Source organism: Acomys russatus, chromosome 8 (assembly GCF_903995435.1).
Source record: "Acomys russatus chromosome 8, mAcoRus1.1, whole genome shotgun sequence".
Lineage (NCBI taxonomy): Eukaryota > Metazoa > Chordata > Mammalia > Rodentia > Muridae > Acomys > Acomys russatus.
Genome location: NC_067144.1, coordinates 27,417,926 through 27,445,299, shown reverse-complemented (window position 1 = coordinate 27,445,299; position 27,374 = coordinate 27,417,926). Strand labels below are relative to the sequence as shown.

General features: G+C 43.4%; 1 protein-coding gene and 1 pseudogene across 2 annotated transcripts; one reads left to right on the top strand and one right to left on the bottom strand.

The window, feature by feature from the left end:
• Positions 1–888: 888 nt before the first annotated feature.
• Qtrt2 (queuine tRNA-ribosyltransferase accessory subunit 2) lies at positions 889–18,791 on the top strand. Of its 2 annotated transcripts, XM_051149962.1 has the most exons (8): positions 889–1,118; positions 1,849–1,904; positions 5,207–5,283; positions 6,583–6,795; positions 11,827–12,026; positions 14,821–14,972; positions 16,448–16,565; positions 18,458–18,791. In XM_051149962.1, the coding sequence occupies exons 1-8, from the start codon at positions 919–921 to the stop codon at positions 18,687–18,689; spliced, it is 1,248 nt and encodes a 415-aa protein (XP_051005919.1). In that variant the 5' UTR covers positions 889–918; the 3' UTR covers positions 18,690–18,791. The 2 variants fall into 2 exon arrangements, with proteins under 2 accessions (XP_051005919.1, XP_051005920.1); XM_051149963.1 differs by lacking the exons at positions 1,849–1,904; positions 5,207–5,283 and having other exon boundaries at positions 948–1,118.
• Positions 9,775–10,242, bottom strand: LOC127192699 (40S ribosomal protein S23-like; annotated as a pseudogene).
• Positions 18,792–27,374: the final 8,583 nt, after the last annotated feature.

Sequence of the window (27,374 nt, the reverse complement as noted above, 5' to 3'; positions counted from 1 at the left end):
TCTCTGAGCCATCTCTCCAGCCTGACATTTAAAATTTTTAAAGTGTGTTTTTATATGATGTGTATGTGTGTAAGTGCCATGCCATATATATGTAGAGGTCAAAGGACAACTTTGCAACATCCTATAAATAATGTTTTCTGTTTTTTCCCCCAAACCCTCCTGGTGTATCTATAGAAGTTAGGGTATCTGTATTTTTTCTTTAAAAAATTTCTTTCCCATTATGAAATCACTCATTATGGAATCACTCAAAGATCATTTATATATATGCTCATGTAGTGTGTCATATCTATATGAATAAACTAGAATATAATCTCACTTTGTTGATAATCTATTATTTTATGATATGTGGTCTTTGATATATATCCATTATGCTGTTTTGTTTTGTTTTTTTTTTTAATTGAACAACACTATTAGAAAAGAAAATAAAACTATTGCTTAGTATTCTTTCAAGTTGGAAAAAGAAATATGGTTAAACTAGTAGCATGTGTCCTAATGGGATGACATTCCCTCTGCATGGTTTCAAGGCTGAGTGATGTCATCGCCCTTCTCTCACAGCTAGCCTTTTATTTCAGTGCTTTCATTTGCTTTCTTCTCATCAGCTTCCACAAAAGCATGTATGTATGTGCTTCTACACACACACACACACACACACACACACACACACACACACACACACACAGAAAGACTACATCTCAATGTGATAGGTGTTAAAATTTTGCTCTGGGACTTTGGGGAAAGAGTCTTGGTCTCTGTCCTGATACTGATACTCAAGAAAGATATGAACTGGAGGAAATAGACAGGCAGCTGTTCATCTTTGGGTACATTTTTCCTTTGCAAAGTACTTAGCTTGTAAGTATCATGAATTGCCTTCTAAATTTAATGCTCTTTTCTTCTCAGAACCTAGAAGAATCTCCAGTGATGAAGCTGAGTCTCACCAAAGTCGTTAATGGCTGTCGTCTAGGGAAAATACAAAACCTGGGCAAAGCAGGGGACTGCACAGTGGACATCCCAGGCTGTCTTCTATACACCAGGACTGGCTCTGCCCCACACCTGACACATCAAACACTGCACAGTATCCATGGGGTCCCAGCCATGGCCCAGCTCACATTGTCTTCCCTGTGAGTGCTGAACCTAATCATTCAGGTATTCAGCCCTTAGATGCAGCCCAGGGAGGCTTCTTTTCTTCTCTCTCTCTCCCCTTTCCTTTGTCTCCTTTCTCTTTCTCTCTCTCTCTCTCTTTCCCTCTCCCTCTCCTCTCATATTTGTAACTTATAGAAGAAAAGTATTAGATAGTATACAGCACTTGGCCCTGACCTAGAGCGACAGGCCAGACCTGTATGTTAGCAATGCTTTACTTTTCCTTCCAACTTTCAGGCCCTTTCTAGTGCTCCCTGCATGTGCGAACAACACGTGGAGTTCAGAGGTCCTTCTGCCCTCTGCACCCATAGTGCTGGTACAGCTTTATGAAAACGAGATAAATAGTCATCATTTTGCTAAGCACAAACTATATTTGCAGGAAGATTTGGTTGTATGACCAAGTAAATGAGTTACTATGTTAATAGTTATTTTAAAAGGACCAGAAAAAGGGAGAAAACCTGGGTGTTCTGAAGCAGTTGTTCTTTCTCAGGTTTTCTTCTCATGTTCCCCTGGCAAGTTGTGTGCCTTTGTTTTAACTAATGAGGCCAGCTCTGCTGCCTGGACATCTTGACTAGTGATATGCTTTGCTGTTGAGGGTGGCGTCTACCATCATGTGGCTTATTTGGGTGAGGAGAAGAGGGCTTTGGGGGTTGTACAGAGTAGCTAATGGATGATTCCTTGCTATGCCGGGCACTTTCCTTTTTCTTACAGAGCAGAACATCATGAGGTCTTGGCAGAGTATAAGAAAGGAGTTGGAAGCTTTATAGGTAAAAGCTTATTTACGTTGTGTCTGTTTCTGTCTGTCTGTCTGTCTGTCTGTCTGTCTCTCTCTCATAATCATCTTTGGGGTTTCTAAGAACGGGGTAGAAGGTTCATTGGGAAACACATGGTTCTGGCTGCTTTGCAGGGTTGAGGTTATATACATACTGTCATGACAAACCACAGGGGCCATATTTCCTGCTCTGGATACATGAAAGGTAGTCAGAATAAAGAATTATTGAGGAAGAAGATGAGAGGTCATCTTGGCTGGATTAGGGAAGAACAGGTGTCAGCCAGGTCAGGGTGAAAGCAGCCCTTGGTTTACTAATCATTTTAAAAGATTTAAAATATCACTTACTTTGATTTAAGAGTCCACAAAATTGGGCTGGAGAGATAGCTCAGAAGTTAAGAGCACTGGCTGCTCCTCTAGAGGTCCTAAGTTCAATTCCCAGCAACCACATGGTGGCTCACAACCATCTATAATGAGATGTGTTACCCTCTTCTGGCCTGCAGCTGTACATGCAGATATAACATTGTATGAATAATAAATTCTGAGAGTGAGATTCTTGAATTTAATCTATTCACCTACAGCATCCCTGTAATCCTAGGGGCCGTGATTACTGTTAACAAAATCAGCTTTTGACTTCATCTTCTTTCTAGTAGTTCTTGGATATCTCCTACAGTGAGCATCCCTGACAGTAAGTTCTAAGCCACATGTGGTAGCAATGGTGAGGAAGAGGTGGAAAAAGCAGAGTTCAAGGCCAGGCTGGGCGACAGAGTGAATTTGAGACTAGTCTGATGGGTAAACTCTGTCTCAAGAAACCCAAAAACCAACCAAACCAAGAAAAAACAAAACAAAACAAAACCAACCAAGGTACTAGAAGTCTTCAAATCAAATTCAAAGTGATCAGTGTGCCACTGAAAAGTATCATTAGACATAACTTTAAAGTCCCATAGTTAAAAAAATTTTAAACACTTTAAAAATCTAAGTTCTCTTTAAAAATTCAATGTCTCCTTAAAAATCCAAAATGTTTGAACTATGGGCCCAGTTCTGTATGTAATTTATAAGAAATAAATTAAATAAATGACATGCTTCCTGACTTCAATGAGGAAGAACCAGGGCACAGTCACAATCAAATAAAATCAAGACCAGAATTTCAAAGTGTGAAAAGTGCAGTGCTTGACATCTGGGCTCCAAGGGGCCTTGGCAGCAAGCTGCGCTTCTCCAACCCTGCAACCCAGCCCACGAAGCTTATCTAATAGGCGCAGGCCAGCTCTGTTCTCAATGTGCTGCTGTCCCTGGCAGCATCTCATGCCTATGGCATCTCCGATGAACTGGGGTATCTAACAAGCCGCAACCTTCACCAGTAGCCTGTCCGGCCTCTCTTCAGTCAAGAACCCTGTCACATGGTACCAGTCCTCAGCTTCTCTCCATGAGCTCTTTAGTCCTGTGGTGTCCATTGCAGCTGAGGATGCACCTTCACCAGTGCCCTCTCCTGGTCTCACAGCACCGAGCCTCAGCTGCTTTCCATGAGCTTTGTCAGAACCAGTACCACATGGGCGATTCTTGCAAAGTTCAGCTGCCAGCATGAGATGTTACCTTGGCCCTCAAGATCACTGCTTCTGTGTGCTGACCCTGAGGCAATATACCCACTGATTTCACTTCGTTGATGCTTATCTCTTCTTATCACTGCTAAGTTGTCAGTTCCTCCTAGCCAGCATAGATTGTCCCAGAAATGTAAAGATGCAGCGGCCTTCAACCTTCCTAATGCTGTGATCCTTTAAAACAGTTGTAATGACCCCCCCCCCACCATAAAATCATCTCATTGCTACTTGAAAACTGTAATTTTGCTATTGTTATGAGTGGTAATGTAAATATCTGATACGTGGCCCCTGTGAAAGGGTCCTTTGACTCCCCAGACGGGTCCCCACCCACAGGTTGACAACCACTGCTTTAATGGTTCTGGTGTCTCACAAATCCCAGCTCACTCTTCAGCTTCAGCTGAGCAGAACCGCAGATTCTCAATTCAGAATGCTGTAAGACTGGTCCTGATAGCAGCTTTGAGGGACTCCAAAACCTCCCAAGCCGGACCTCTACTGTCTGCATCTGTCTCAGAATTATCCTCCAAGCTCTCCAGCCCAACGTTCCAAAGTTTTCATGATGCTCCCCAAACAACATGGTCTGGTCTGTCACAGCAGTATTCCTTGAACCTGATACCAGTTTCTGTCTTAGTGTTTCTTGTTGCAATTAATTTAGCAGTATGACCTAACAATGTTTATTATGAGCCCTATAATTATTATTATTATGGTGGTATTTTCTAACCCACTAGCAATCAATGAAACAGACATCTGTTATATTTTAAAATAGTCTTAGTTAACCTGGGGCAGGGCAAATATTAATCCTCTAAACTACCTTCCATATTGAGCAGGTATCCCATACCCTGTCTCAATCCCATGCCATCTTCTAATCATTTCTATCGAGCTACCCTCATCCATAATCCCAAATACTTGCTAATGCTCTCCACTTGAGCCAGATCTCCATCCATGCCAGCCATGTGCTTCTTGCACCTAACCCTCCTTTTCTACTCCGGTCCCTCCTCCTCTTCCGGTCTCTTTCCCAAAAGCCCTCGAACCTTAGCCACGCCTATCCTATTTGCCCTGCCCAGGTGTGTTGGCTTTTTATTGGTCAAATAGCAATACGTTTTTAGGCAAGGTTACGTAGCAATCTTGGGGCACAGAGACAGCAAGCAATAATTAGCATCAAAATACATCAGACCAACCTCCAACAGTTTCTATTGCTGTAATAAATACACTGTGACCAAAAGCAACTTGGGCTGGAAAGTGTTTATATAAAGGCTTTCATATCCTGACAAAAACTGAAGCAGAGGCCCCAGAGGAATGCAGCTTAATTGCTTGCTCCCCATGACTGGTTCAAACTGCTTTTGTATAGAACCCAGGACCACCTGCCCAGAATGGCACTGCCATGGTGAGCTGGGCCCTCCAACATCAACCATTAATAAAGAAATTGCCCCACAGATTTGTCCATAGGCCTGTCTCATGGAAGCAGTTTCTCAATTGAATTTCCTCTTCTCAGATAAGTCTAGGTTTGTGTCCTGTCAGCACAACATGAATCTTTACATTTAATTCCTTTGGGTTGGAAGATCTCAAATCGTTTTCTTTTTCACAGGCGTTCTATAGATCCAAGATCAGGTACCCACTGTTTGCTGAGATCAGAGTTGCTTTATCTGCTAGCCCATGCTGGGAGGCTTTTCCTGTAGCACTTGGAACAGTTCTTTTTGTGTCTATACAGGCATGCCAGAATCGCTCTTCTATTGCTCCTTACACGATCCAGTCAGCCCCGGCCCAGCTGGCTACGTAACAAATAAGGTGTGTTCTCAGGAGGATCCTCAAGACTGCAGCCTTGCCCCGGGAAGTCCTGTGTCTGGGTTGATTCCCTGATGCCCTCTGTTTGTGTTGATGATTTTAACAGACTGTGGTGATTCATAAGATTGAGGAGGGCTGCTTGAATTAAGCTCAGGAATAGATCTTCAGCGTTTTAGTTGTTGGAAAAAAGAGGGTAGAGGAAGGTCAGATACCTGCCGAGTAGGAACTACTGAGGGGAGAGTAAGTAGTGTTTGGGAACAGCACTTTGTGTGTGGTGTCAGCACTCTGGGAGGAGGGCGAGAGCTGCTGATGGGTTATCACAGGTGTACCTACATATCATGGACCCTCAGTCAGCATTGCTGCTGGTAGATCAGAATTCCAAGAGGCTGGATCTCCAGCCAGAGGTTGCAGCAAGTAAAGAATGGCATCGGTAGCTCCAATAAGATTGACCTGAGTGGCAGCTAGGTTGGCACCACCCTGCAGGACAACATCAGTAGGGCCTAGTATGTACAACTGCCTTACAAGAGTCAGTCACTTCCTGCACTCTGTTAATTTTCCTTATGAATACTGTTAGGTTTGCTTGTTTCCGACACAGGGTTTCTCTGTGTAGTCCTGGAACTTACTCTGTAGACTGGGCTGGCCTCGAACTCACAGAGATCCGCCCATCTCTGTCTCCCAAGTGCTGGTTGGGATTAAAAGCATGTGTCACCACCACCTGGCATGAATATTTTTTTCAATTTTTCTTCTAACTTACAATTTTATTTTTAAATCGAATTTTTAAAAATAGTATATTTTACTATATTTACCCAAATACAAGTTGCTGTAGCAACTTAGAGCAAGGAGCATGAACTCTGTCCAGGAAATCTGAGGTGAACACTTTAAAGCGGGTAATATTTAAACTCAGGTTTATCATGGATGTATAGTAGTTAGCCTGGCAAGGAAGTAGAAGGGAGGTATTTCAGCTAAAAGATCGACTACAGTGGGAGCTTAAAAGGACTCAGTCTGGTTTGCATAGGCATGAGGCAGGCTGGGGACGACAGCAGTGAGGAAACAAGTTGTATAGTGAGATATAGTAAGTCTCTAGGTGGTAGTTCCGAAGCTGGACTGGATGACCTTTGGAGGTACATTCTGGGCTGTAGGGTCCCTAGAAGTCCTGGAGTGTAGTGACTGTTAACTCACCATTTTTAGGGCATTGGATTGATACATTTCCCCAGTTGATAGGAATTACCACACACCATCGTATTATTTACTTCTTGTTTTCATGTTACTCTTGTTAATTGCTCATCTCTTGCTCCATGGCAGTCTGTGTCTGTGTGGGGTTTTGGAGGTCGAGTGGAAATGACTGTTTCCAAGTTCATGGCAATTCAGGAGGCCCTGCAGCCAGACTGGTTCCAGTGCCTCTCGGATGGCGAGGCGTCTTGTGCAGAAGCAACATCCATCAAAAGGGCCAGGAAGTCTGTGGACCGGTCACTCGTGTTCCTGGACAGCTGTTTGCGACTGCAGGAAGAGTCTGAGGTGAGGCTGCCCGCTAGCCACGCTGTAAATGCTCGCCTCCCTTCTGCTTGTTGAAGATGAACCTTGGCAGGCCACCACCTGCTTCTCTGCTCCGGGCTTCTTTGCTTTACCTGTTCCTGTTTCCTTTGCTGAACCCCAGGAAGTTTTCTTCTCCAGGACTCCATCCTAGGCTCTTTTCTCTGTACCCTGTCTGTTGTCCCCAAGCTGCCTTCCCTTGGTTTTATTTATTTGGTGAATAGTTTTGAAAACGTATATACTGTCACTTTTCCTTTTACTTACCTTGGGAGTTATAACTGTGAACAGACTGGGCTATAGCTAAGTTGTGGCTATAGAATGTCCGTCAGGTTCTGGGCTTCTGGTCTTACCTCTTCAAGCCTACTCTGCCCCAATACTTTACTTCGGCTTATGGCAGTCACCAGATTCCACAGCCCAGGGATTTAAACTTCTTACGACCTACTGATCATGCACGTCTAGTGCCCAGCTGTATCCTCCTCCTTGACTGCATCTCCTTAAATATGACTTGAGTCTGCTCCCTTCTCACACTTCTGTTATTCCCAGCCTCTCTGTAGGTGGTTACTTTGAGCTGGTTTAGCTACCTTCAGCCATTCTCATTTCTGCCTAACTGGCCTTCAGCTCTGCTTTCCAAGAGATCACCATAAAGCACAATGTGAGCGCACTGTCTGCTTTCCTGGAGACGTTAGTGATTCTTCACTTGCCCTTTCACGGTCTACTGCTCCTGGCATGCCCCTGCTCATCATGGCTGCCTTCTCCCATGACTGGCAGTCGGCTTTTCTAAATGGTTTTGCAGTGCCTTGAAGCATTCCTTTGTTTCACTGTGGGCCACCTATACCCTGATAGTTTTCTTTCCATATCTCCAGGCATCTTTCCTCTCTTGCTTCCACCAAGTTCATTTCATTCACTCATCAGTTTATGAAACTGTCCGTGTCGGGAAGTCCCAGTCATCCTTCGTGACCCCTTTAATCTGTATGTGCTCTGTGGGAGCCCCAGCTGTACTGTACTGCACTGATCTTCTTAATGTGTTTGCTTTTGTTAAGCTGTGGTCTCCACAAATTCAGGTTTTTTTGTGCGTTTTTGTATCTTCATCAGATAGCAGAATGTCTGGCATGTAGTTAACAGAGTTAACACGCTGCTGAAGGATGCGTTTCTTGGAGAACAGAGGAGGCACGGAAGCAAAGATAGTGATCAGTCGGACTCAGTGGCTCAACCTGTAATGCCAGCACTCAGCACGTAGGATACCGAGGCAGAAGGACCAGGAATTAAAGGCCAGCCTAGGCTATCTAGACCTTGTCTGAAAAAAATTAATGGTCATCAGTGGAGCCAAATTTGGACTTTACTAGTAAAATTAATTTGGCTAGTGAGCTTAATTAGGGGAAACTTCATTGCTGTTCTGAATAAGACTTGGTTTTCAGAGGAGCCCAGCATGATGATTTTGCTATGGGTCTGGTCTTGGCTTATTAACCAAGTTTTGTAGTAATTGTGAAAGAGAAAACAGGACAAAGACAATTAAAAAGCCCATGACTGCAAGCTCTGTAGTCCTTCATCTAAGTCCTTGCAGTTGACCTTTTTTAAAAAAAAGATTTATTTATTTATTATATATACAGTGTTCTGCCTGCATATTCGCTTGTACAACACAAGAGGGCACCAGAGCTCATTATAGATGTTTGTGAGCGACCACGTGGTTGCTGGGAGTTGAACTCAGGACCTTTGAAAGAGCAGTCAGTGCTCTTAACCTCTGAGCCATCTCTCCAGCCCACAGTCAGCCTTATTATTTGTTATTGTGCATATTAGTCAACTATGGGCTCCTTTCTGTATTCCTAATGCTTACAGTAATATCTTGATATTACTAGTACCCTCCTTTTTTAAGTGTTCCATTTTAAATAACACAGTACACAATCAAACTTCTTACATCCATGAACAGCAGTTTCCTACATAGGCTATGTTAGTCATGTGAAGTGCAGGCCTATGCAGGTCTACTTTGTGCATCTGCATACATCTTTTCTTTTTCTGTGATTCCTTCCTCTTCTTAGTTACTGGAGTTTGTTCTTTCTTTTCTGTTATTCTTCATTTTGTTTGGTTTTGTTTCTTTTGTTTTCAAGACAAGGTTTCTCTGTGTAGTCCTGGCTGTCCTTGAAGACCAGACTGGCCTGCCTTCCACTCCACCCCACCCCAAGTACGGGGATTAAAGGCTTGATCCACCACTGCCCAGCTGTGGTTGAGAATATGAGTGGCTTCATCGGGGTGGTTGGAACCGTGCCATTGATACAGGAAGCGAGTTATCTGCTAGCCCTGTCTACTGTGGAAGCAGGAGAAGGAAGTGGTGGCATCCTGCCCTGCGTCTACTGAAGTTGTCTGAGCACTCTGATTTGTATCACACATATCTGTAGCTTGCTTTGTATGTTTGGTGGTTAAAAGTTGCCACTTATATGCCCCAGCGATACTCATATTTAGAACACACTGGCCAGAATTATCATTGCCTGTCTTTATTTTTGTCACCATCTCCTTGAACTTCTAAAATAATAAACAGCAGTCACTGTACAATCCTCAGTCAAATTGTTGATCCTACTCCCTGTCTGTTGTCAAGAGTTGTCTTTCCTCTTCTTCACACTGCCACTACCTTAGTGCAAGTCCTGTCAATGTTCGCCAAGATTAGGACCTGTACCCTGTAATTATCCCTAAATTACTCGCCACACTAACCAAGACTAAACTAAACTAGTCTAGTTGTCCTTCTGTTTTGGTTAAGGAGCCCTCCCACAGCATTGCAGATTCCTTCCCATAGAGCCACTTGTGTTTGTGTATCTCCTGCACAGCTTTTGTATATTTAGTACATAGATGGGCATATCTGTAATACATTGGTGTGATTATATGTTCAGCAGCTTGCATATTTTCTGCTAACAGTGTCCTAAAAGTTCCCTATCAATGCATGTATTATTTCCTCTTCACTCTTTTTTTTTTCCAGAATATGAAAGTTTATTACTGTGTTTACATTGTCAAAATTTATGATCTTGGTCTTTCCTTCTTGCCTTTGTACAAGGCCAAAAGAGACACATTGGCTACTTTAACAACATTAAATCGGACTCCAGGAATATCACCTACAGCGTGACCTTTTCGACCAAATCCAGCAACCGGGACTTCATCGTTTTCCTCAGTGAAGTTCAAGCAGCCATCACTGGGCACGAACGCTGTGGTCTTCTTGCCGTTCTTGATGAGCTGCACCCCCACACACTTCCGGAGAGCAGAATTTGGCTGCTTGGCTTCAACCCCTACTTTTTCCAGCACAGTTCCCTTGGCATGCGAGGCACCTCCAAAAGGATTGGCCTTCAGGGCTGTGCCCAAGTGTGCTTTTTTGTACTGTTTATCATGTCACTTCTGGTCATGTCGGTGACTGTGGAGCTTCCTGGCAGTACGGAGACCACAACACTTGCCCATCTTGCCAGCACCCCTCTTCACTCTTCTTTAAACAGATGCTTAGCTGCATGGTTTTTACTTTAATCTCTCAATTAAGTTTTTCATTATTTTATACATCTTTGTAAATATACCTTAATATAAATGAGTCAATATATTTATGAGAGAATGTTAGTAGAATTTTACAAAGATAAAAGCATTGGCATGTTGATAAACACTGCCTGCTTGTCCCCATTTAGTTACTTTTCTGTTGCTATGACAAAACATGATTAAGACACTTTATGAAAGAAAGTATTTAATTTGGCTTACTGTTGCAGAGGGTTAGAGTCCATGATGGCACGGTGGCAGGAAGAGCTGAGGACTCATCTTGATGTGCAAACAGGAGGCAGTGAGAACACACTGGGGATGGTATGGGTTTTTGGAACTTTATAAATCTACTCCCAGTGACACACTTTTTACCACAAGGCCACACTTCTCAGTCTTTTTCAAACAGCCACCAAATGTGAGCCAAGTATTCGAATGCCTGAGACTCATGGGGGACAACGCGTTCAAACCACTTCCACCTCCTGAGAGCTGACCTCATCTTAGCTCTGGTTATCTGGGTACAGAATGCTGTTTCCCCACACTTGGACCACTGTGTTGTTTCTGTTAAGTGTTTGCTCCTGAGGAGAGGCTCTCGTTTCCTGCTTGTGCTTCATTTCTAGTGACTCCGTAGCTCTATGTGTGCAGGGCACCCACATTTGTTTTTCTGAGTTTCAATTTTATAAGTTCTATCTAGTTCTGGGTCAGGGGGGTGTCATTTTTTTCAAGAACTTTCTGGATCTTTTTCTGTTGTATAGATTCTGCATATAGATTATGTAGGTATTATAAAGAATAAGTTCTTTGCCTTTGTTACTGTATATATGTTACATACCATAGCCCTGAGAAGGTCTGAGGTCTTCCTATTTATGCAGGGCAGTCATTTTCCAGGAGCCTTTAGCTTGCCTAGGGAGGCCCTCCTTATACACAGACAATAAATGTAGTGCTGTCTTTAATGCTTGTATAACTGTATTTCTTATGTTTAGATACTAGTTTTTGTCAAATTTGGTTCTTTGAAGATGGGAGCAGGAATCTTTATTTTTTTCAGTTGTCTTAGCTGGACTGTCTCTATGTTCCTAAAGTTATCCATAGCTGAGAGATTTGGAAGCTACCTAAAGACGGCCTGGTCAGTCCTTCAAACTAAAACTCAGAGTACATTTAATTCAAGGGTGGGCATAAAGCATGTTTTGGCCAGGTGTGGTGGCACATACCTGTAATCCCAGCACTCTGGGAGGCAGAGGCCGGTGGATCTCTGTGAATTCGGGGGTCAGCCTGGTCTACAAAGCTAGTCCAGGACAGCCCAGGCTACACAGAGAAACCCTGTCTTGAAAAACCAAAAAACCAGTTGTTTTTACAATGTGCTCTTTAGAGCCTTAAAGATTCTTTGGGTGCACAGTCCCCCTCAGACATTTCATCTGTAGCAACTTCAGTGAGCTCTTTCTCGCCATTTGACTTCCATGCAAAGGTCATGCAAGCATAAGTCTCAGGTTCTTGCAATAGTTAAAAGCATTCAATTCTTTATTCTCTCAGGTCCTTCAGAAGAGTGTGATCATTGGAGTGATTGAAGGTGGAGACGTGATGGAGGAGAGGTTGAGGTCGGCACGAGAGACAGCCAAGCGACCCGTGGGGGGCTTCCTTCTGGATGGCTTTCAAGGGAATCAAACAGTCACAGAAACCAGGCTGCACTTGCTGTCATCAGTCACTGCAGAGCTGCCGGAGGACAAACCAAGGCCAGTGCTGGGTTAGGATGCAGGCTAGCCTCCCGGGAGGTGGGCAGAGGTGCTGGTGACAGTGTGATGCAGGGTCTCCACAGGGTGTCCTTCCCGTGGCTTGATTATGCTCTTCCTGTCTTATTCCTGGCCAGCTGGGGAATTTCCACTGAGGCTGCTATTCTGGATTCAGAATGTGGAGGGGATAATTGACGTGGAATTAGTTTAGTAGATCCTCCTGACTGAGGGCGAATGTTACCTTGTGTTCTCTCCTTCTTGAGCCAAATACAGAAACTGTTTTGTATTCATAATGTGGTACCTGGAGACAAATGTAAAGTCATGTGATATTCTAGTGTAAAGCAAGGCATTGTGGGAATCTGCGATGCCTAGTGGGATGAGGATATGCTCTGTTGATAAGAACTGGCAAGAAGTCTGCTTTTGAGTGGTTTAATTGATGTGACTAGTGGGGTTGGTTCTTTTGTTTATATATATCTCAGAATTCTGCAGTGGCAACAAGAGATGATCCCTAAATTTTGGATTTCAGAGCAGCTGATGTCATACTAGTTCCTACGTTTTCTTTTTTTAATGTATTTATTTTTTACTTTTGTGGAGTCCTGTGTATTCCAGGCTGGCCTCAGACTTGCTCTGGATCCTCCAGCCTCTGCCTCCCAAGAGCTGGGATTGATTACAGGCATTGTGCCTTGCTCCTGGTTTATACAGTGCTAGGAATGGAGCCCAGAGCTTTTTGCATGTTAAGAAAACACCTTACCAACTGAACTGTATCCTCAACCACGTTTTATTGTTTTATTAAAAATACAGAAGCCACAGCCAGCCTTTAATCCCAGCACTTGGGAGGCAGAGGCAGAAGGATTGCTGTGAGGTTGAGACCAGCCTGGTCTATAAAGCAAGTCTAGGACAGCCAAGGCTACACAGAGAAACCCTGTCTTGGGGGAAAGAAAGAAAGAAAGAAAGAAAGAAAGAAAGAAAGAAAGAAAGAAAGAAAGAAAGAAAGAAAGAGAGAAACAAACAAACAAACAAACAGAAGCCAAAACCAAAATTCATAAATGATCCTAGCGGTCATTAAACTGGATGAAATAAGGCAAGCACACACAGAGCTACTGTGTGATCTCACACTGGTGGACCCTGAAAATGTCCATCTCCTTGAAGGCTAAGAAGAGTGGGAGCAAGGGAGGTTGGGCAAGACGTTGGTCAACGAGTGCATGATGACAGTGAAGCCAGAGGAGTGCACTCAGTGGGCTTGTCTTACAGCCCGATGACAGTAGCTGATGACGATGCTGTTGTACTGAAACTGGACAGACCAGAAATTAAGTGTTGCCACAGGAAAAACAGTAATTGTGTGAGATGATGCATTTATCATTTGGCTACATTTACCCATTTCACAGTATATACAAATTCCAAACTACATTGTGAAAAATACACATAATTTTATATGTCAAGGTTTTTTTCAGTCTTTTATCCTTAATGTGAATATTCTTGTCTTTTTAACCTGTGATGCATTGAGAAACTTGGATCTGACATGCTGCTTTGTTCTCACAGCTGTTATTAGACAGGGCAGGAGTAATCTCACTACTTTTGAACACTAGATATAATTACATGAAATGAAGTACATGCACCTTAGAGAATCACACTTGTGTACACTGGGTGTGAACATCCCCCAGAAGAGGGTCTTACAGCCATCCTGCTAGCCTTTGTGCACACACACATGCACACACCAGTTTTTCACATCATCCTTTTGCTGTGCCCATTCACTGTGCTACAGATGAACAACCCAGCATGAGCTTTTGTAGTCAGTTTCTGGACTGTCTGTGCTAAGTGTTCACAGATGTCTCTTTCTGAATTTGAAAGCTGGGATTGTTTTTCTAAGTGTGTAGAAATGCCTGCTTCAGTTGGAGTGGAGTTCTAAAACCCCACAGGAATTGAGGGAGGCTGTAGTCAGGGAAGCTGGCATACATTTAAGGGTTCTGCTTGTTTAATATTACATAAATCCTCTAAAAAAAAAAAACTCCTTTAAGGAATCAAAAGTCTGAAAGCCTTTCTCCTCTAATTCATGAAAAGGGCTATGGATAGAAAAACAAACATTAAAAAAGGAAACATGGCAGCTACCAATCCTGATCATATCCATCTCCGTGTCTGGTTTTCATGGCAAAACCTGCTTGAAAATTATTAATATTCCCTGACTGTCTTAGTCCTTGCCTTGGAAGACACCATTTCATTTCCCAATGCAGACTTAACATTAACAAAGAAAATACAAAGAAAGCCAGCTAGATTCTTAGATCCTGAAGTCAGTGCTGAAACTCTGAGAGCAAAGAGGAACTGTTAATATTAAACAAACCTGCAAAATACACTTAAAGGGGACGGGGTATTGACAGTGAAATAAAACAAATTTAAAAACATCTGCATAGTGTTTAGGGGGACGATAAAATTCAGTCTGTGACCAGGGAGGTGGATCAGAAAAATGGGAATGGAAAATGTTAGAAATGCTACTATTTGCTTTTCAGCTGCTCCTCATGCTGATTCTGGGCAGGTCTTTATAGCTGCTCTTGCTCTGAAGAGAGATAACTAGAACAGGGAAGTAAAGGAACTGCCCAAAGCAGCACAGCAGCCAGTGGGACTGGTTGTCAGTCTCATATCCCTTTCCTTCAAGCCAGAAGCCCCTCCTCACCTGCCACCCTGAGCTCAGCGCTGTTCAGTGCTGTTCGTTGTTTGGTTGTTTTCAGTGGCCTGCTGATTTGGGAGCATTCTCCAGTTTCACCCTGGCCGTTGCCTCATGCTGCTGTTCTCGTCGTTTTTACAGGCTCATCTGTGGTGTCAGCCGGCCCGATGACGTGCTCGAGTGTATTGAGAGAGGAGTGGACTTGTTTGAGAGTTTTTTCCCCTATCAAGTGACCGAGCGGGGCTGTGCCCTGACTTTCACCTTTGATTGCCAGCTGAATCCTGAAGAGACATGTGGGTCTTTTGAAGTTCACCTCACCCTTATCTTTCAGTTTCTCCTGTTTCCTGTGAATTTTCGGCCCAAGTCACAAGACAGAAATATATACACGTAGCACCAGACTTTCATAAAGGTTGATCTTGATTTCTTCTCTGTGTTCCTTGGGATGTTGGCACCTAGGGCAAGGTGCTCAATACTATATATGTAGGTCGTCAATATTAGACTGAGATTTTTGTGATGAACAAAGACAAGACCTCCTCTGTTCACAGCCCTACAAAAAGAAAACTCAGAATGACTTGTGATGAAACTCTAAGGAAAGGAAACCTTTGAACGGCTTAGCAAAAGTTAATTTGTTTTTTATCTACCAAAGATTTCTTGTCTCCCTTTTGCAAGCACCGTGCAGTTAACTCACAGGGAGCCTCACCGTCATCCGGTCCTTGTGTCGCCTGTTACTTCTCTGGGTTGTTTGTTACGTTCTGAGCTATGAAAGCTGCTTTCTTCTGCTAATATTGCTTTGAAGTGCTGCCATTTTCTTTTACTGTTTAGTTATTTCAAAGTCAAGACAAACAGTTTCAGATTTTGACACACACATGGTAGTGGGACAGTCCCGAGACACAGACCATAGGCCAGCTCCCTTGAAGCATGGCTTGAGGGGTGTGTGGCCTGCACAGTCCTCCCTCTAGCTTGCAGAGAAGGGCTTGCTGTTCCTTCTCCTGCGTTATTTTCAACTTTTTAGTCATCTCTGTGTCTGCATATACTATAAAATCTGTGCAGTGTTACCACCAGTGAAGATTTTAAAGAAAGTTGTCAGCTCTTCCCCTAAATGACAAGGACCTTTCAAAATGCCACAGTTTCTGCGGACAGTGCTAGTGTCACTTTACTGGAATTACCCTCGCAGAGCCATCTGGCTGTCTCGGGTCCACACTGACTGCTATCATTCCATTTCTGAATACCTCTTCTCTATGTACCTCTGTTGAAGGGAGCTGGGTTTCTGTAGAGTTGCTGCTCTTCCTCTTACACTTAAGGGGGTGTTCCTCCATTAAGCCAGGAGAACAGGGCCACAGAGTGGTTTCCTTGGGCAGAGTCTCCGCACAGAAGACATAAGTTAAAATCATGTTCTGCATTCATCTATCTGGAATATAGGCTGTCACAAAGCCCAGTTTATAAATGCCCATTGAGATAAGTCATAGTGATAACCCTCCCCCCTCATTCTTTTATGACAAGATATGTATCATGTACTTGGATCCATGATTAGCTTGGACTTGGTTAGGTATCTTCAGTTGTCTTAGTGGTGTAGGTAATAGTCTTTGGTGTCCAGGAATGTACAACTATTTGTTTTTTCTTAGGTGATTTACTTTGGATAATTCTAAGAATGGAATTACAGAGTCAAAGGTTGTGAAATTATAGCTAGAATTATAACTAGAATGAAATAATTCTAGTGTTCACTCCTTATCTGATTTTAATTCAAGACTTTTTATTGGTTTTCCTTCAGTATTGCAACAAAATGGAAACCAAGAAGAAATAAAATGCATGGATAAAATAAAGAAAATTGAAGTAACTGGGTGTAACCAAGAAATGACATCATTTGAAATTAATCTGAAGGAAAAAAAGTAAGACATTTTTTGAAGTTTAGGTTTTGATTTCTGACTTTTTAATTTCTGTCTGTCTTAAGTTTATGTAACTGTTCCCTTTCAGTTTATGACTTTGTAAAATATTTATAGTTGGACATAACTTAGGCCGTCTCAAATACAGTTCCAGAAAACTTTTTTTTCTCCTCTGCAGATGCTTTTGGGTACTTTGTCTTGTCAGGGCATTAGGCTAGATAATTGTTGCTTTAGAAAAGCTGTCAGAAAGACCAATCTATTGCAGAGTGTTTTTATACTTACACTTTTAATAATGACAGAGCAAATAAGGATTGCAAAGTCAAAGACAGTGGAGCTTGTACGTTGAAAAGAGCGTAAGTCCCCTTGACTATATACAGGCTATAAATCAGCTATTAGTAAACAGTAAGCTGAAGGGGGCACGCTGAGTACACCTCTAATCCTGGTACTTAGGCAAAGGTGAGTGGATCTGTGAGTTGGAGACCAGTCTGATCTATATAGCAAGTTCCAGGCCAGCTGGAGCTACATAGACAGTCTTTCTCAAAACCAAAACAAAACAAAAAAGGATGAACTGAGTTGTCTTGTAACTTTACATTTGACCAAAAGTGGTAGTCACCAGCCTCAGAGCGTGCTTCTCTGTGAGCACAACATTGGTGTGTTTAGTTTATGTGAGGAGCTGTTTTAGGGATCTGCCTTACTCCTGGCTGTCTAATAATGGTAAAGACCTGAGCACTCACAAAGGACTGTAAAACTCACCCTTTTTACTTACATTCTATTGTACTTCCTTGATGGTGGGTCTGAAGTGGTAACATCTGCATCCTTTAATATTTTTTAAAAGTTGCCTAGACTGTTCTTTCCTTTAAATAAATATTAAGGTACTATGAATGCTTACTGTAAAATAGCCTTTGCACTGTAGATCTAATTAGAAATTGTAGTGTGTTTATTCTTAGCACTAGGTTGAAATTTTGGGGACAAATCCTAGTACTGCATTCGACTATTTGACCTTGGAAAAGTCACGTGCCTTAGGTGATCAAAGGTAACACAAAAATAATATTGAGTATGCCCCTCTCAGAGTTTTTGCTGTATTAGCTCACTTAATAACCCTCACAACCCAGTGAGGTGGGCTGTTGGTATCTGTTGGTAATGAATGAGAAATGTGCACAAGTGGATGTCAAGAGGCATGCCCAGTTGTGTAGCAGAGTCCAGACTCATGCCCCCAGGCAGAGTTTCCCATCAGCCCTCCCTCTAAATACAGAGTAGTAGTCTGCATCTGTAAAATGACAAGGAAAACAGTCATTTCCAAGAGAAGATGCAGACATTGGCTAAGCCAGGGCACCAGTAGGAGCTTTGTAAGCTTTTGTAAGTCTTATGGAGGTTGTGCTGTGGCTGTGGACACTAAGGCTCATGAGTGGAAGAGAAACTTATCATTTGCCAGAAGAGCATTTCCTAGCATCCTGTGCCTTTGCACTGGCTCTAGTAATGCTCTTGGTGGATGGGTAGCCACTGTGAATTTCTTAGCCCCACACTTGTGCGTGTGTCAGAAACCCCTTGAGCAGGTGCCCAACAAGGCTGGCATTACCATTGGTGACCTCTCCAGTGGAGTGGGTAGCCTGGCTTCTAGATTTATTTCTCTTACTTCCTTCCTTTCTTTCTTTCTTTTTTCTTTCTTTCTTTCTAAGATTTATTTATTTATTATGTATAAGCCTGCATGTAACACCTGCAGGCCAGAAGAGGGCACCAGATCTCATTGTAGATGGTTGCGACCCACCATGTGGTTGCTGGGAGTTGAACTCAGGACCTTTGGAAGAGCAGCCAGTGCTCTTAACCTCTGAGCCATCTCTCCAGCCCCACATCTAGATTTCTTAGTCTTCACTTCCTGGACTCTCTGACTTCCTTCTCAGGTACCAGGAAGACTTTGACCCACTCGTGAGAGGGTGCTCCTGTTACTGCTGTAGGAATCACACTCGTGCATACATCCACCATCTGCTGGTGACCAATGAGCTCCTGGCTGGCGTCCTGCTTATGATGCACAACTTTGAACACTACTTCCAATTTTTCTGCTCCATCCGAGAAGCGCTGAAGAGTGACACACTGGCACAATTGAAAGAACTCATCCGCAGACAGATGTCTTGAGAACTGGAAAATACAAACCTGCCTCGTCTCTGGAAATAGTAAAGCGTCAGGAACCTGAGCTGGTGCGGATGAAGAAGATCCGCCCCAGACTGCCCACAGCTGCGCAGGCGCGAGGGTGGGGGGGGCGGGGCTTCTGCAGACTTCAGTGGACCAGATTGGTCAGAACCGTGACCTTTGATTTTTCAAAGCTTGTTCTACCAGTGGGTAGAGATTCGCTGAGTTGAAGACAAAAGCATAGATGTGAGAGAGACTTGAAAGGATGATAAGGGTCTAGGAACCACTGAGGTGGATGCAGCCCGAGTGGAGGTGCCTGTGTGGGTAGCTTGTCACAGCTGGAGGCACAGCTGTCGCCTGGAGAGGTCTAGCTGACTCAACCAAGGGTTTAGTTAGTTTCTCCTGTGCTCTCAGGGGCTTTTGTTCTCAGTGCTGCCATGTGATGCAGCCACTCAGAAGGGCTCTCTTGACGTAACCATGTTCATGTCTCTGCGGTATAAATATGCGGCTCAAATAGTGCTGTTGTGATCAGTTCAGTTGCCTTCATTTGGTCTGTTTGTGACGTGTCTTCCAACCCCCCCCCCCCCCCCATGCTAGCCCGTTAGGAACCAGATTTTGCCTGGCTGCTTGTTCTGGCTGTGCAGATGCAGCATGACCTGCCCCAGGCTCATAAACTGTAACTTCATAATGATTAGCTCTGTCTGTCGCTTGCGGGAGATTCCTTTGCTGTGTGTTGATGTAGCTAGAATCCTGGCATGACAGTAGATCAGTTTCCATTCCACTCAACTGTAAGCGCAGGCAAATCCTGACTTTTCCATGCCTGGTTCTTCGTGAGTAAACGGTGACAGGCGTAGCGGGTGGGACCAGTGACTCTGCTGGCAGGAAAATGTTTAGAATCTCAACCATACTCATCAGCCTTATTTATTAATTACTATTGGCCTGACTTGTTGTTGTTGTTGTTGTTGTTGTTGTTGTTGTTTTAATGCAGCAATGAGTTTGTCCTGTAGATTTTGAAGTGGTTGGTAAGTTAGCATCTGCAGACCTCGAGGCTGGCCGTCCTTCCTAGGTTCTCTGTAATTCTGTTTTTGTTGGTGGCATGACAGAGCTTTTTTGTATGTATCTTTTCTAAATGTATCGATTTTTCTAAGGAGTACATAAAACATGTATATACAAGTAGTTTTTATAAAAACAATAGAATTTAAAGATTCAATTTTTGTAGGTATAAGACATGCATTTCTTTTTTAAATGCATTTCTTATATTTTATTGGTTTCAGTTTATAGTGGCCATTACTGAACATTGTATATAGTAATTATATAGTTACTGTATTTTTATGTGTTGGATGTCAAACTTTGTTTTTCTTTTTGTGGCATGACTTCTTTGAATGCAGAAGGAAACTTACAGAGACAGGGTCTCTGTTCTTGATGATCTGTGTGGAATGTGTTTTGTACTTCTTTACGTGTTTGTATCCTTGGTCAATACCGAACCCACTATTGAAGGAGAATTAGTAAATATCTAAGATCCATATAAACTTTATGAGTTTTATTTATGTTCAGAACACTGAAAATTCTGTTAAACTTTGTTCTGTTCTCTGGGTCTTTTTCTTATTAGCACATTTGAAAAAGTTTTCCTTTTATGTTGTAAATGTACTAAGGGCAATAGCCAGTAAACATTTTTAATTAAAAAGAAAAACTCCATTGGATATTGCCTTTTTATAAGTGGTAATAGTCTACTAAAGTATTAAATTTCCATGGTACCAGGACTGTCCTAAAGATTTCTCATGAGAAAAAACTTGCTCCAGATTTTATCATTTGTGTTTAATATATAAAGAATTTTAATGTTGAATTTAAAACAATGTTACTCAATATATATTACCTGCCTCTACATTATATAGGTAGTACCTAAAAGGCTATGCTAGTGCATAGTAAAATAAGTTCACTATCTCCGCAACAGATTTTTGTTGGTTTTGTTTTCTTTTGTTTTTCAGAACAGGGTTTCTCTGTTTAACCCTGGATGTCCTGTAACTTGCTCTCTAGACCAGGCTGGCCTCAAACTCAAAAAAATAATCCTCCTGCTTCTGCCTCCCAAGTACTGGGATTAAAGGTGTGTGCCACTGCTGCCTGGCAGCAGTTTTTGAAGTTGTGTGTGTGTCTTTACACATCGGCCATGGCTCTCAGCCGAGGACAACTTTGAGGAGCCGTTCTCTCCTTCCTCCTACCATGTGGGCTCTGACGGAGCTCAGGCTGTCAGGCTTGGTAAGAGCCTTTACTTGCTGAGTCACCTCAGTGGCCCACTTGGAGCACTGACGCCGGTCTGTGAGGGGCTGTTCTACCCTTGATGTGAACTGAGGTTTAGTAGAAATTTACTCAAGCCTGCCTGAACGTCTACCAGAAATTGTGTCACTGCTCAATTTTCAGGCTAAATTCTAGCAGCCCCTGAGTAAAGCACAGCTGTTCAGCATTGCAGCAAATTCTTAGTCATGAGTAGGCATGGTGCCACCGGCCTGAGATTCCAGATGGGGATGGGAAGATTGTCAGTTCAGGACCAGCTTGGGCCACATAGCAAGACCCTGTCTCAAAAACGTCTCCCTCCCTGCGCCTTCCATGCTGTTTAGACTTGCTTCTAGGTTGAAGGTACTGAGCATCAAGACTGAATTGATGGGACTATCCCAGTGGGAAGAGTTGGCCTGACAGACGTGTCCACGACACCATGCTGGTGCTTAAAACATGTTTAAAATGAATTGTCAATCGGTATCCTCCAATCCCACCAGCTAGCCACACCCTGAAAATGGCTGAAAGGGTTTGAGGCTTTGATTATCTCAAATTCATGCAGCGGTCAATAGAAGTCTGGGGTTTCTTACACATTTGGGGATAGAGAGATTTTGTTCTCTGGAGCAAAGTAAAGAGAAAACACTTTTTAAAGCCAATGCTGTAATTAAAGCCATTTAATAAAAAGTTCAAACAAAGACCATCAAAGGGTCTGGGCGAGAATGTGAAGCAACTGTCTTATCAAGGATTATTTTCCCATGGAGGCAGCATGAAGCTAACAGAGATGGAGTTAAATGACCATCCTGTGCCTCCCTGATTAGAAACAGTCTGCTCGCCACAGTTTGATTAGTCGTGCTTGTCAGTGTGGGCTTTCAGCTTATTAAAACTGGCAGTGCTGTGTGTGTAGGTCAGGGAGCCTAGAAGGTCACGCTTAACACACAAAGCAGCCCTGAGCAGAGAGGGCTTGGTTTAAAATATCTATCTATCTATCTATCTATCTATCTATCTATCTACTATCTGTCTGTCTGTCTATCTATCTGTCTATCTATCTATCTACTATATCTGTCTGTCTGTCTGTCTATCTGTCTATCTGTCTATCTATCTATCTGTCTATCTATCTATCTACTATCTATCTATCTATCTATCTATCTATCTATCTATCTACTATCTGTCTGTCTGTCTGTCTGTCTATCGTGTGTGTGTGTGTGCTGGACACACACATGAACCCACATAGCATGAGCATGTTGATGAGAGGATGAGTGGGCATTGGCGCTCTCCTTCCACCACATGGGTTCCAGGGCTCAAAGTCAGGCCATCAGATTTGGTAGCCCCTGGGCCATCTCACCAGCCCTACAGCTTATTTGAAATAATTGCTTTGAATAGCACTGACTTCTTTTTAACCTTCACTTCTCCGTTTTACACTTCATCATGTGGTTACGATTTTAGAAGACAAATCCCAAATAACCGTGCACGGACAACTGAAGCAAGTTTAGTACAAGCAATGTAACAGGGAAGTCGGGTGTCCTTAGTGGATCTAGCAGCCCTGGTCTATGCCTGTGCTCCAGGTAATGATTAATGGTGCCTCTTGACCCTCAGAAGTGCCCTGATTGCGACAAGTTATATGCTCACCCAAATGAGAGTGGTAGAGGGGACCAAGCCGGAGAGCAGGTGGCCATCTGAGCAGCGCAGCTGCTATCCACTTCTTCCTAATTGCTGCTGAGTCCAGTGCTGCCGCACATTGCAGTCTTTCAAGAGAAGCCAAAAATCTGGGGCCTCACACTTCAAATGTTGCAGCAATTAAAAAAATATATTGCTCTCTGAACTTAATTTAGGGGTGCTTAATTTGCAAGCTGTGGCTTAAAATTTTACAAGGGTGGCTTTTGTGCGCCCGCCCTCCCTCCCTCCCTCCGCCGCCCCCCCCCCCCCCCCGTACATGCATGGGTCTGGCAAGATGGCTTAGTGGTTGCACTTGCTACACAAAGCTTGGTAACCTGAATTCAAAAACCATAATTCACATAAAGGTTGGAGGAGAGAACCAGCTCTACAAAGTTGACCTCAGACCTCCACGCTCACTGGCATTCCTCTACCCATCAATGCACATATGCACACAAACTTTTTTTTGGTAGCTTATTTGATAAGAGTTCTTGCCTGACATGCATGAGGCCTTGACCCCAGCACTACATGATACAGCATGGTGACACACATTTGTAATTCCAGCACTTTAAGGGTGTAGACAGGAGTATCCAAAGTTCAAGGTCGTCTTCAGCTACAGAATGAACTCTAGGCCAGTCTGGAGTACATGAAATCCTGTCTTCTCAGAGCGCAGAAGGCTACCCATATGAGGTCCTCAGGCCATGTTTTCCATTGTCCTATCCCCGAAAAGAACAAATCACCCTTGCTCAACCTATTTTGTGGGTGGTAAGTTCTAGGTCTTAAGAATGAAAGAGTAGCAGCTGGTATTGCATCCTCTTGAGGGCATCTTAGTCTACTCGGGTGCCTATAGCAAAGAACCAGAGGCTAGGGGGCTTATCAACAAATTTCTTCCTCATGGTCTGGAGGCCAGAAATCTTGAGGTCAATGTGGCAACATAGTTGGGTTCTGGTGAGGATTCTCTTCTGGATTCCCAAGGTATTGTCTTATATTTTCATATAATAGAGAAGTCTAGAGAGCTCTCTAGGGTCTCTTATAAGGGCACCAATTCCATCCATTGGGACTGTACCATCATGTTCTAGTGAGCTAAATTACCTTCCAACACTCTAGCCTCATTAGCAGCTGGGGCTCCAACCTATGGCATCATGGCAGCATCCTGCTCACAAGGAATTTAAGCATGCAGGCATTCTTTCTAGTTACCATGTTGGCTCTTTTTGCATCAAAACGCCTGTTTGGGGTTGGTGCTGTGCCCTTACAGGGGGGGTCAGCATCCATTTCTTAGGGAATCACTTTCCAGTGATCCTTTCTGGCCTTACAAAGCCAGCTGGTCCAATAACATTAGGCACAGCTATACACTTCCCAGCATCAGCCCCAGCAGGCGCGTTGAGCACCCAATTACTGTTTGTCAGTGAACAGACATCCTCAGAACAGTCCAGGTCTTATCTTGAGAGTTTAGCCTGCCATGCTGCTTAGTGACTTGACTGACGGTGTGTGCTAGGGCCTGTGCACAGTGTTGTCTTGTCTGTGGGGGTTTTATCTGACTTTATTCTAGGCAGGCTCCCAGTGACCTGGCACATCATCCGTATTATTTTTCTGTTACTCAATTCCACTTCTATCATTACCACCTTTTAGAGCTGACCCTAAAGCAATTTCCCCTGTTCTGGCAGGAGGAACTCATACTGAACTGTTCCTTTGTTCTCCTTCCTCAAGCTCCACTTTTGAGGCCTGTCTGAAGTTGCCAAGGAGGTCAAATGGCCCCCTGTGCTCCCACCAGGATGATTCAGGGGGATTAACCAGAAAGTTGCACCCTCTTCCAAATGCTAGCCTCTTTCCCTGAGCTCTTCTCCCCTGCTGTCTGCTCCTTTGTCTGTGAAACACATTTTCTCTTATTATCACCTTGTACCCTGCATGCTTCGGATGGCTTTGGCTCATCTCTTAACAGAATCAAGATGTTGCTATTAACAGTCTTCTCTTTCTTAACAGCTTAGAGTCATTTCTTTATATTTAGTCCTTTTCCCTCTTCCCTCCCTATCCACATAATCATCTCTGCTTCAAATAAAGTTTTATAGCCATTTCATAACCATGCTTTATAGTTTCTATCAAAAGACATAAGAGGAGGAGATAAAAGAAGTAAAGGGAGGAAAAAAAAAAATAAACGAAAGGTGAAGGGGTGAGGCTACTCCAATAATTGAGAAACCGGGCCAGCATCTTCAGGACTCTGTTGCGAAGGAATCCATGTGACCTTAGCCCTCACGCCTATGAACTGCTAGCCCGGTGGTCTGCCGAAGTTTTTCTTTAACTTTTATGGGTGGATAGGAAGGTGGTCTCTCCTCTGAGGACCTCTTTTCCTTCCAAATAATTAAAATACTGTCTTAAAATTCTCCCAGCATCATTCATGTTGGCCATAAATCCTTTCGCAGAATCCAATTACATGATAGATAAGAGTTTTGCAAATCACATCCCCCCCCCAAGCTAAAATATTTACCCATATTTCCTAGCATTTTCTATTCCCTACTCATTTATTTTTATTTTCATTTAGCAAACTTAAATAACATTTCCATTACAATTCCATTTATTGTTCCCCACGATGCCAGCTGAAGGAAATACAAACGATGCAAATAAACTCTGTTCCCACATAGTAATTAGACATCAAACAAGAAGAGAGTGGCAGTGTGCTCATTTTTTTTTTTTTTTTTTTTTTTTTTTGTCTTTCTTAAACTCTTTATCTGATTTTGGTTAGACTCTCCAATTTCGCGTTTCTTTGTTTTTTGTTTTTTTAGTCTCTTCCTGTCATGTAGAAAAAGATCGGTTCTACTTTATTTTCCGCACTTGAATATTCAGTCGTCATACCACAGACCCAATATGCCCAAAGCCAGGCTTAGTATCTGTTTTCCTTCATTCACACAAGTCCTCCACTTCAACTTCTTGCCCATGTGTGGAGCACTTGTCTTCCAGTCAAATCCAGATGGAAAAAAATTATTCTGTGACTGAATCATGCACTATCCAGAAGGGATAGGTACAGGCTATTGCAGGGAGTGGATGCAATTTAATGAGTTCAGAGTTAAGGTGTGACTCCAAGATTGGCTCATCTGTGCCTGCTGATCGCAACTGCTAGCTTGATGAGACCCGGGATCACTTCTGAGTATGCCTACCTTGGAGAGTAGGCTAACTGAGGTGAGTAGGCTTTCCCACTGTGGGTGGCACCATTCCCTGCGCTGAGATCCTTGGCTGTATAAAATAGTAGAAAGTAAGCCAAGCACAAGCAATTCAGAGCGGCTTGGCTGGATGTGTTGTGGGCAGAACTATGACTTCTTCACCATGAGGGACTATAACCTTGAACTGTGACGCAAAAGAAAACCTTTCCCCTTAGGTTGTTTTTATCAGGGTGTACTATGAGAGGAAATATAATAGGATACCATCTGCCCTGCCCTCATTCTCTTCTTTCCTCTCTGCCTGCGTTCTTCCCCTCCTATTGTTTGACCACTCCCTGCGCCCAGTCCAAGCTTTCGCAAATAACTCCCTTGAGATCTCCCACACAAAAAGCCTTCTACGGCTTCCGGTACTACTATCCAGACAGAGGAAAGACGGGAAGCCAGGTTTCTGGGCTTCCTGTAACCTGGCTTCACCTGCATGTCCCGTGCTTTCCATCTCTCCCTCCTCCTAATCCTACTTCTCGTTCTTCAGTGTCCAGCCCAGGAATTAAACTTCCTACGAAACCCCGCTGTTCAGGCAGAAGGAGTCAGCCAGACTCTCAGAAGGGGGAGGCTTCTCTTCTGGTTTCCCTGGTGTGATGCAAGCCACGTGCTTACTGTGCTCAGGACCTCAGTTCTGGGCCTGCTCTCCCAAGGTGAGTGCCAGCTCCACAAGGGAAGAGTTCCTCTCCATATTCTCTTTGTACTGCTGCTTCCCAGCTCCCCGCCTCCAAATGGCTGGCTCTTTGTAATTCCAGTGTCCACCGAGATAAACGGCAAACAGCTGGCTAATTTTCTTTTTTCCTCCTGTCTTCGGGATGTTCTCCACTCTTAACTCGTTGCTTGCCACATTTCCCTTTTGTTTGTTTGTTTTGTGTTTTTGTTATTTTTTTTTTTCCCCGAGACAGGGTTTTCTCTGTGTAGCTTTAGCTGCCCTAGACTCACTTTGTAGACCAGGCTGGCCTCGAACTCACAGCGATCCGCCCGCCTCTGCCTCCCGAGTGCTGGGATTAAAGGCGATGTAACTGCTTCAGTACTTCCCACATGTTAGCACACTGCCTACTGTATTGCTCATGGTGGACTCTCTGGATCAGCAGGTCTCAACCTGTAGGTCACAGCCCCTTCAGGGGTGAAACAACCCTTTCACAGGTGTCACCTGAGACGGTAGGAAAATACAGATGTTTACGTTACAGTTCACAAAAGTAGCAAAGTACAGTTATGAAGTAGCAACAAAAATAATTTTGGGGTGGGGAGGTATCTCCACGACATGAAGACCTGTTCCTATAGGGTCATAGCATCAGGAAGGTTGAAGACCACTGCTGTAGATTAATACTATCTTCTCCAGTACGTGGGAGAGAAGTTCACGGAGCCTTAATGGTTTGTTCCAGGACACAAAACAGAAAGTTCAGAATTTGAACTCAACACCATCAAGGCAGAAGCTCAGATTTTTCCCATTTCATTCTTTGGCGTCCCTAAATTGGGTTTTTCTTATTCAGACAGAACATCCTCTCTCTTTTAAGAACCAAGGCCAGAGACAGTGAAGAAGTCTCGCTCCCCTCATCCCTTTTTAGTCATGGAATTCTGC

Coding starts and splice junctions, on each gene's coding strand:
- Qtrt2 (XM_051149962.1), top strand. CDS start 919: ATGAAGCTGAGTCTCACCAAAGTCGTTAATGGCTGTCGTCTAGGGAAA. Junction 5,284..6,582: donor CTGGCTACGTAACAAATAAG/GTGTGTTCTCAG, acceptor GCTCCATGGCAG/TCTGTGTCTGTGTGGGGTTT. Junction 12,027..14,820: donor CTGCCGGAGGACAAACCAAG/GCCAGTGCTGGG, acceptor TCGTTTTTACAG/GCTCATCTGTGGTGTCAGCC.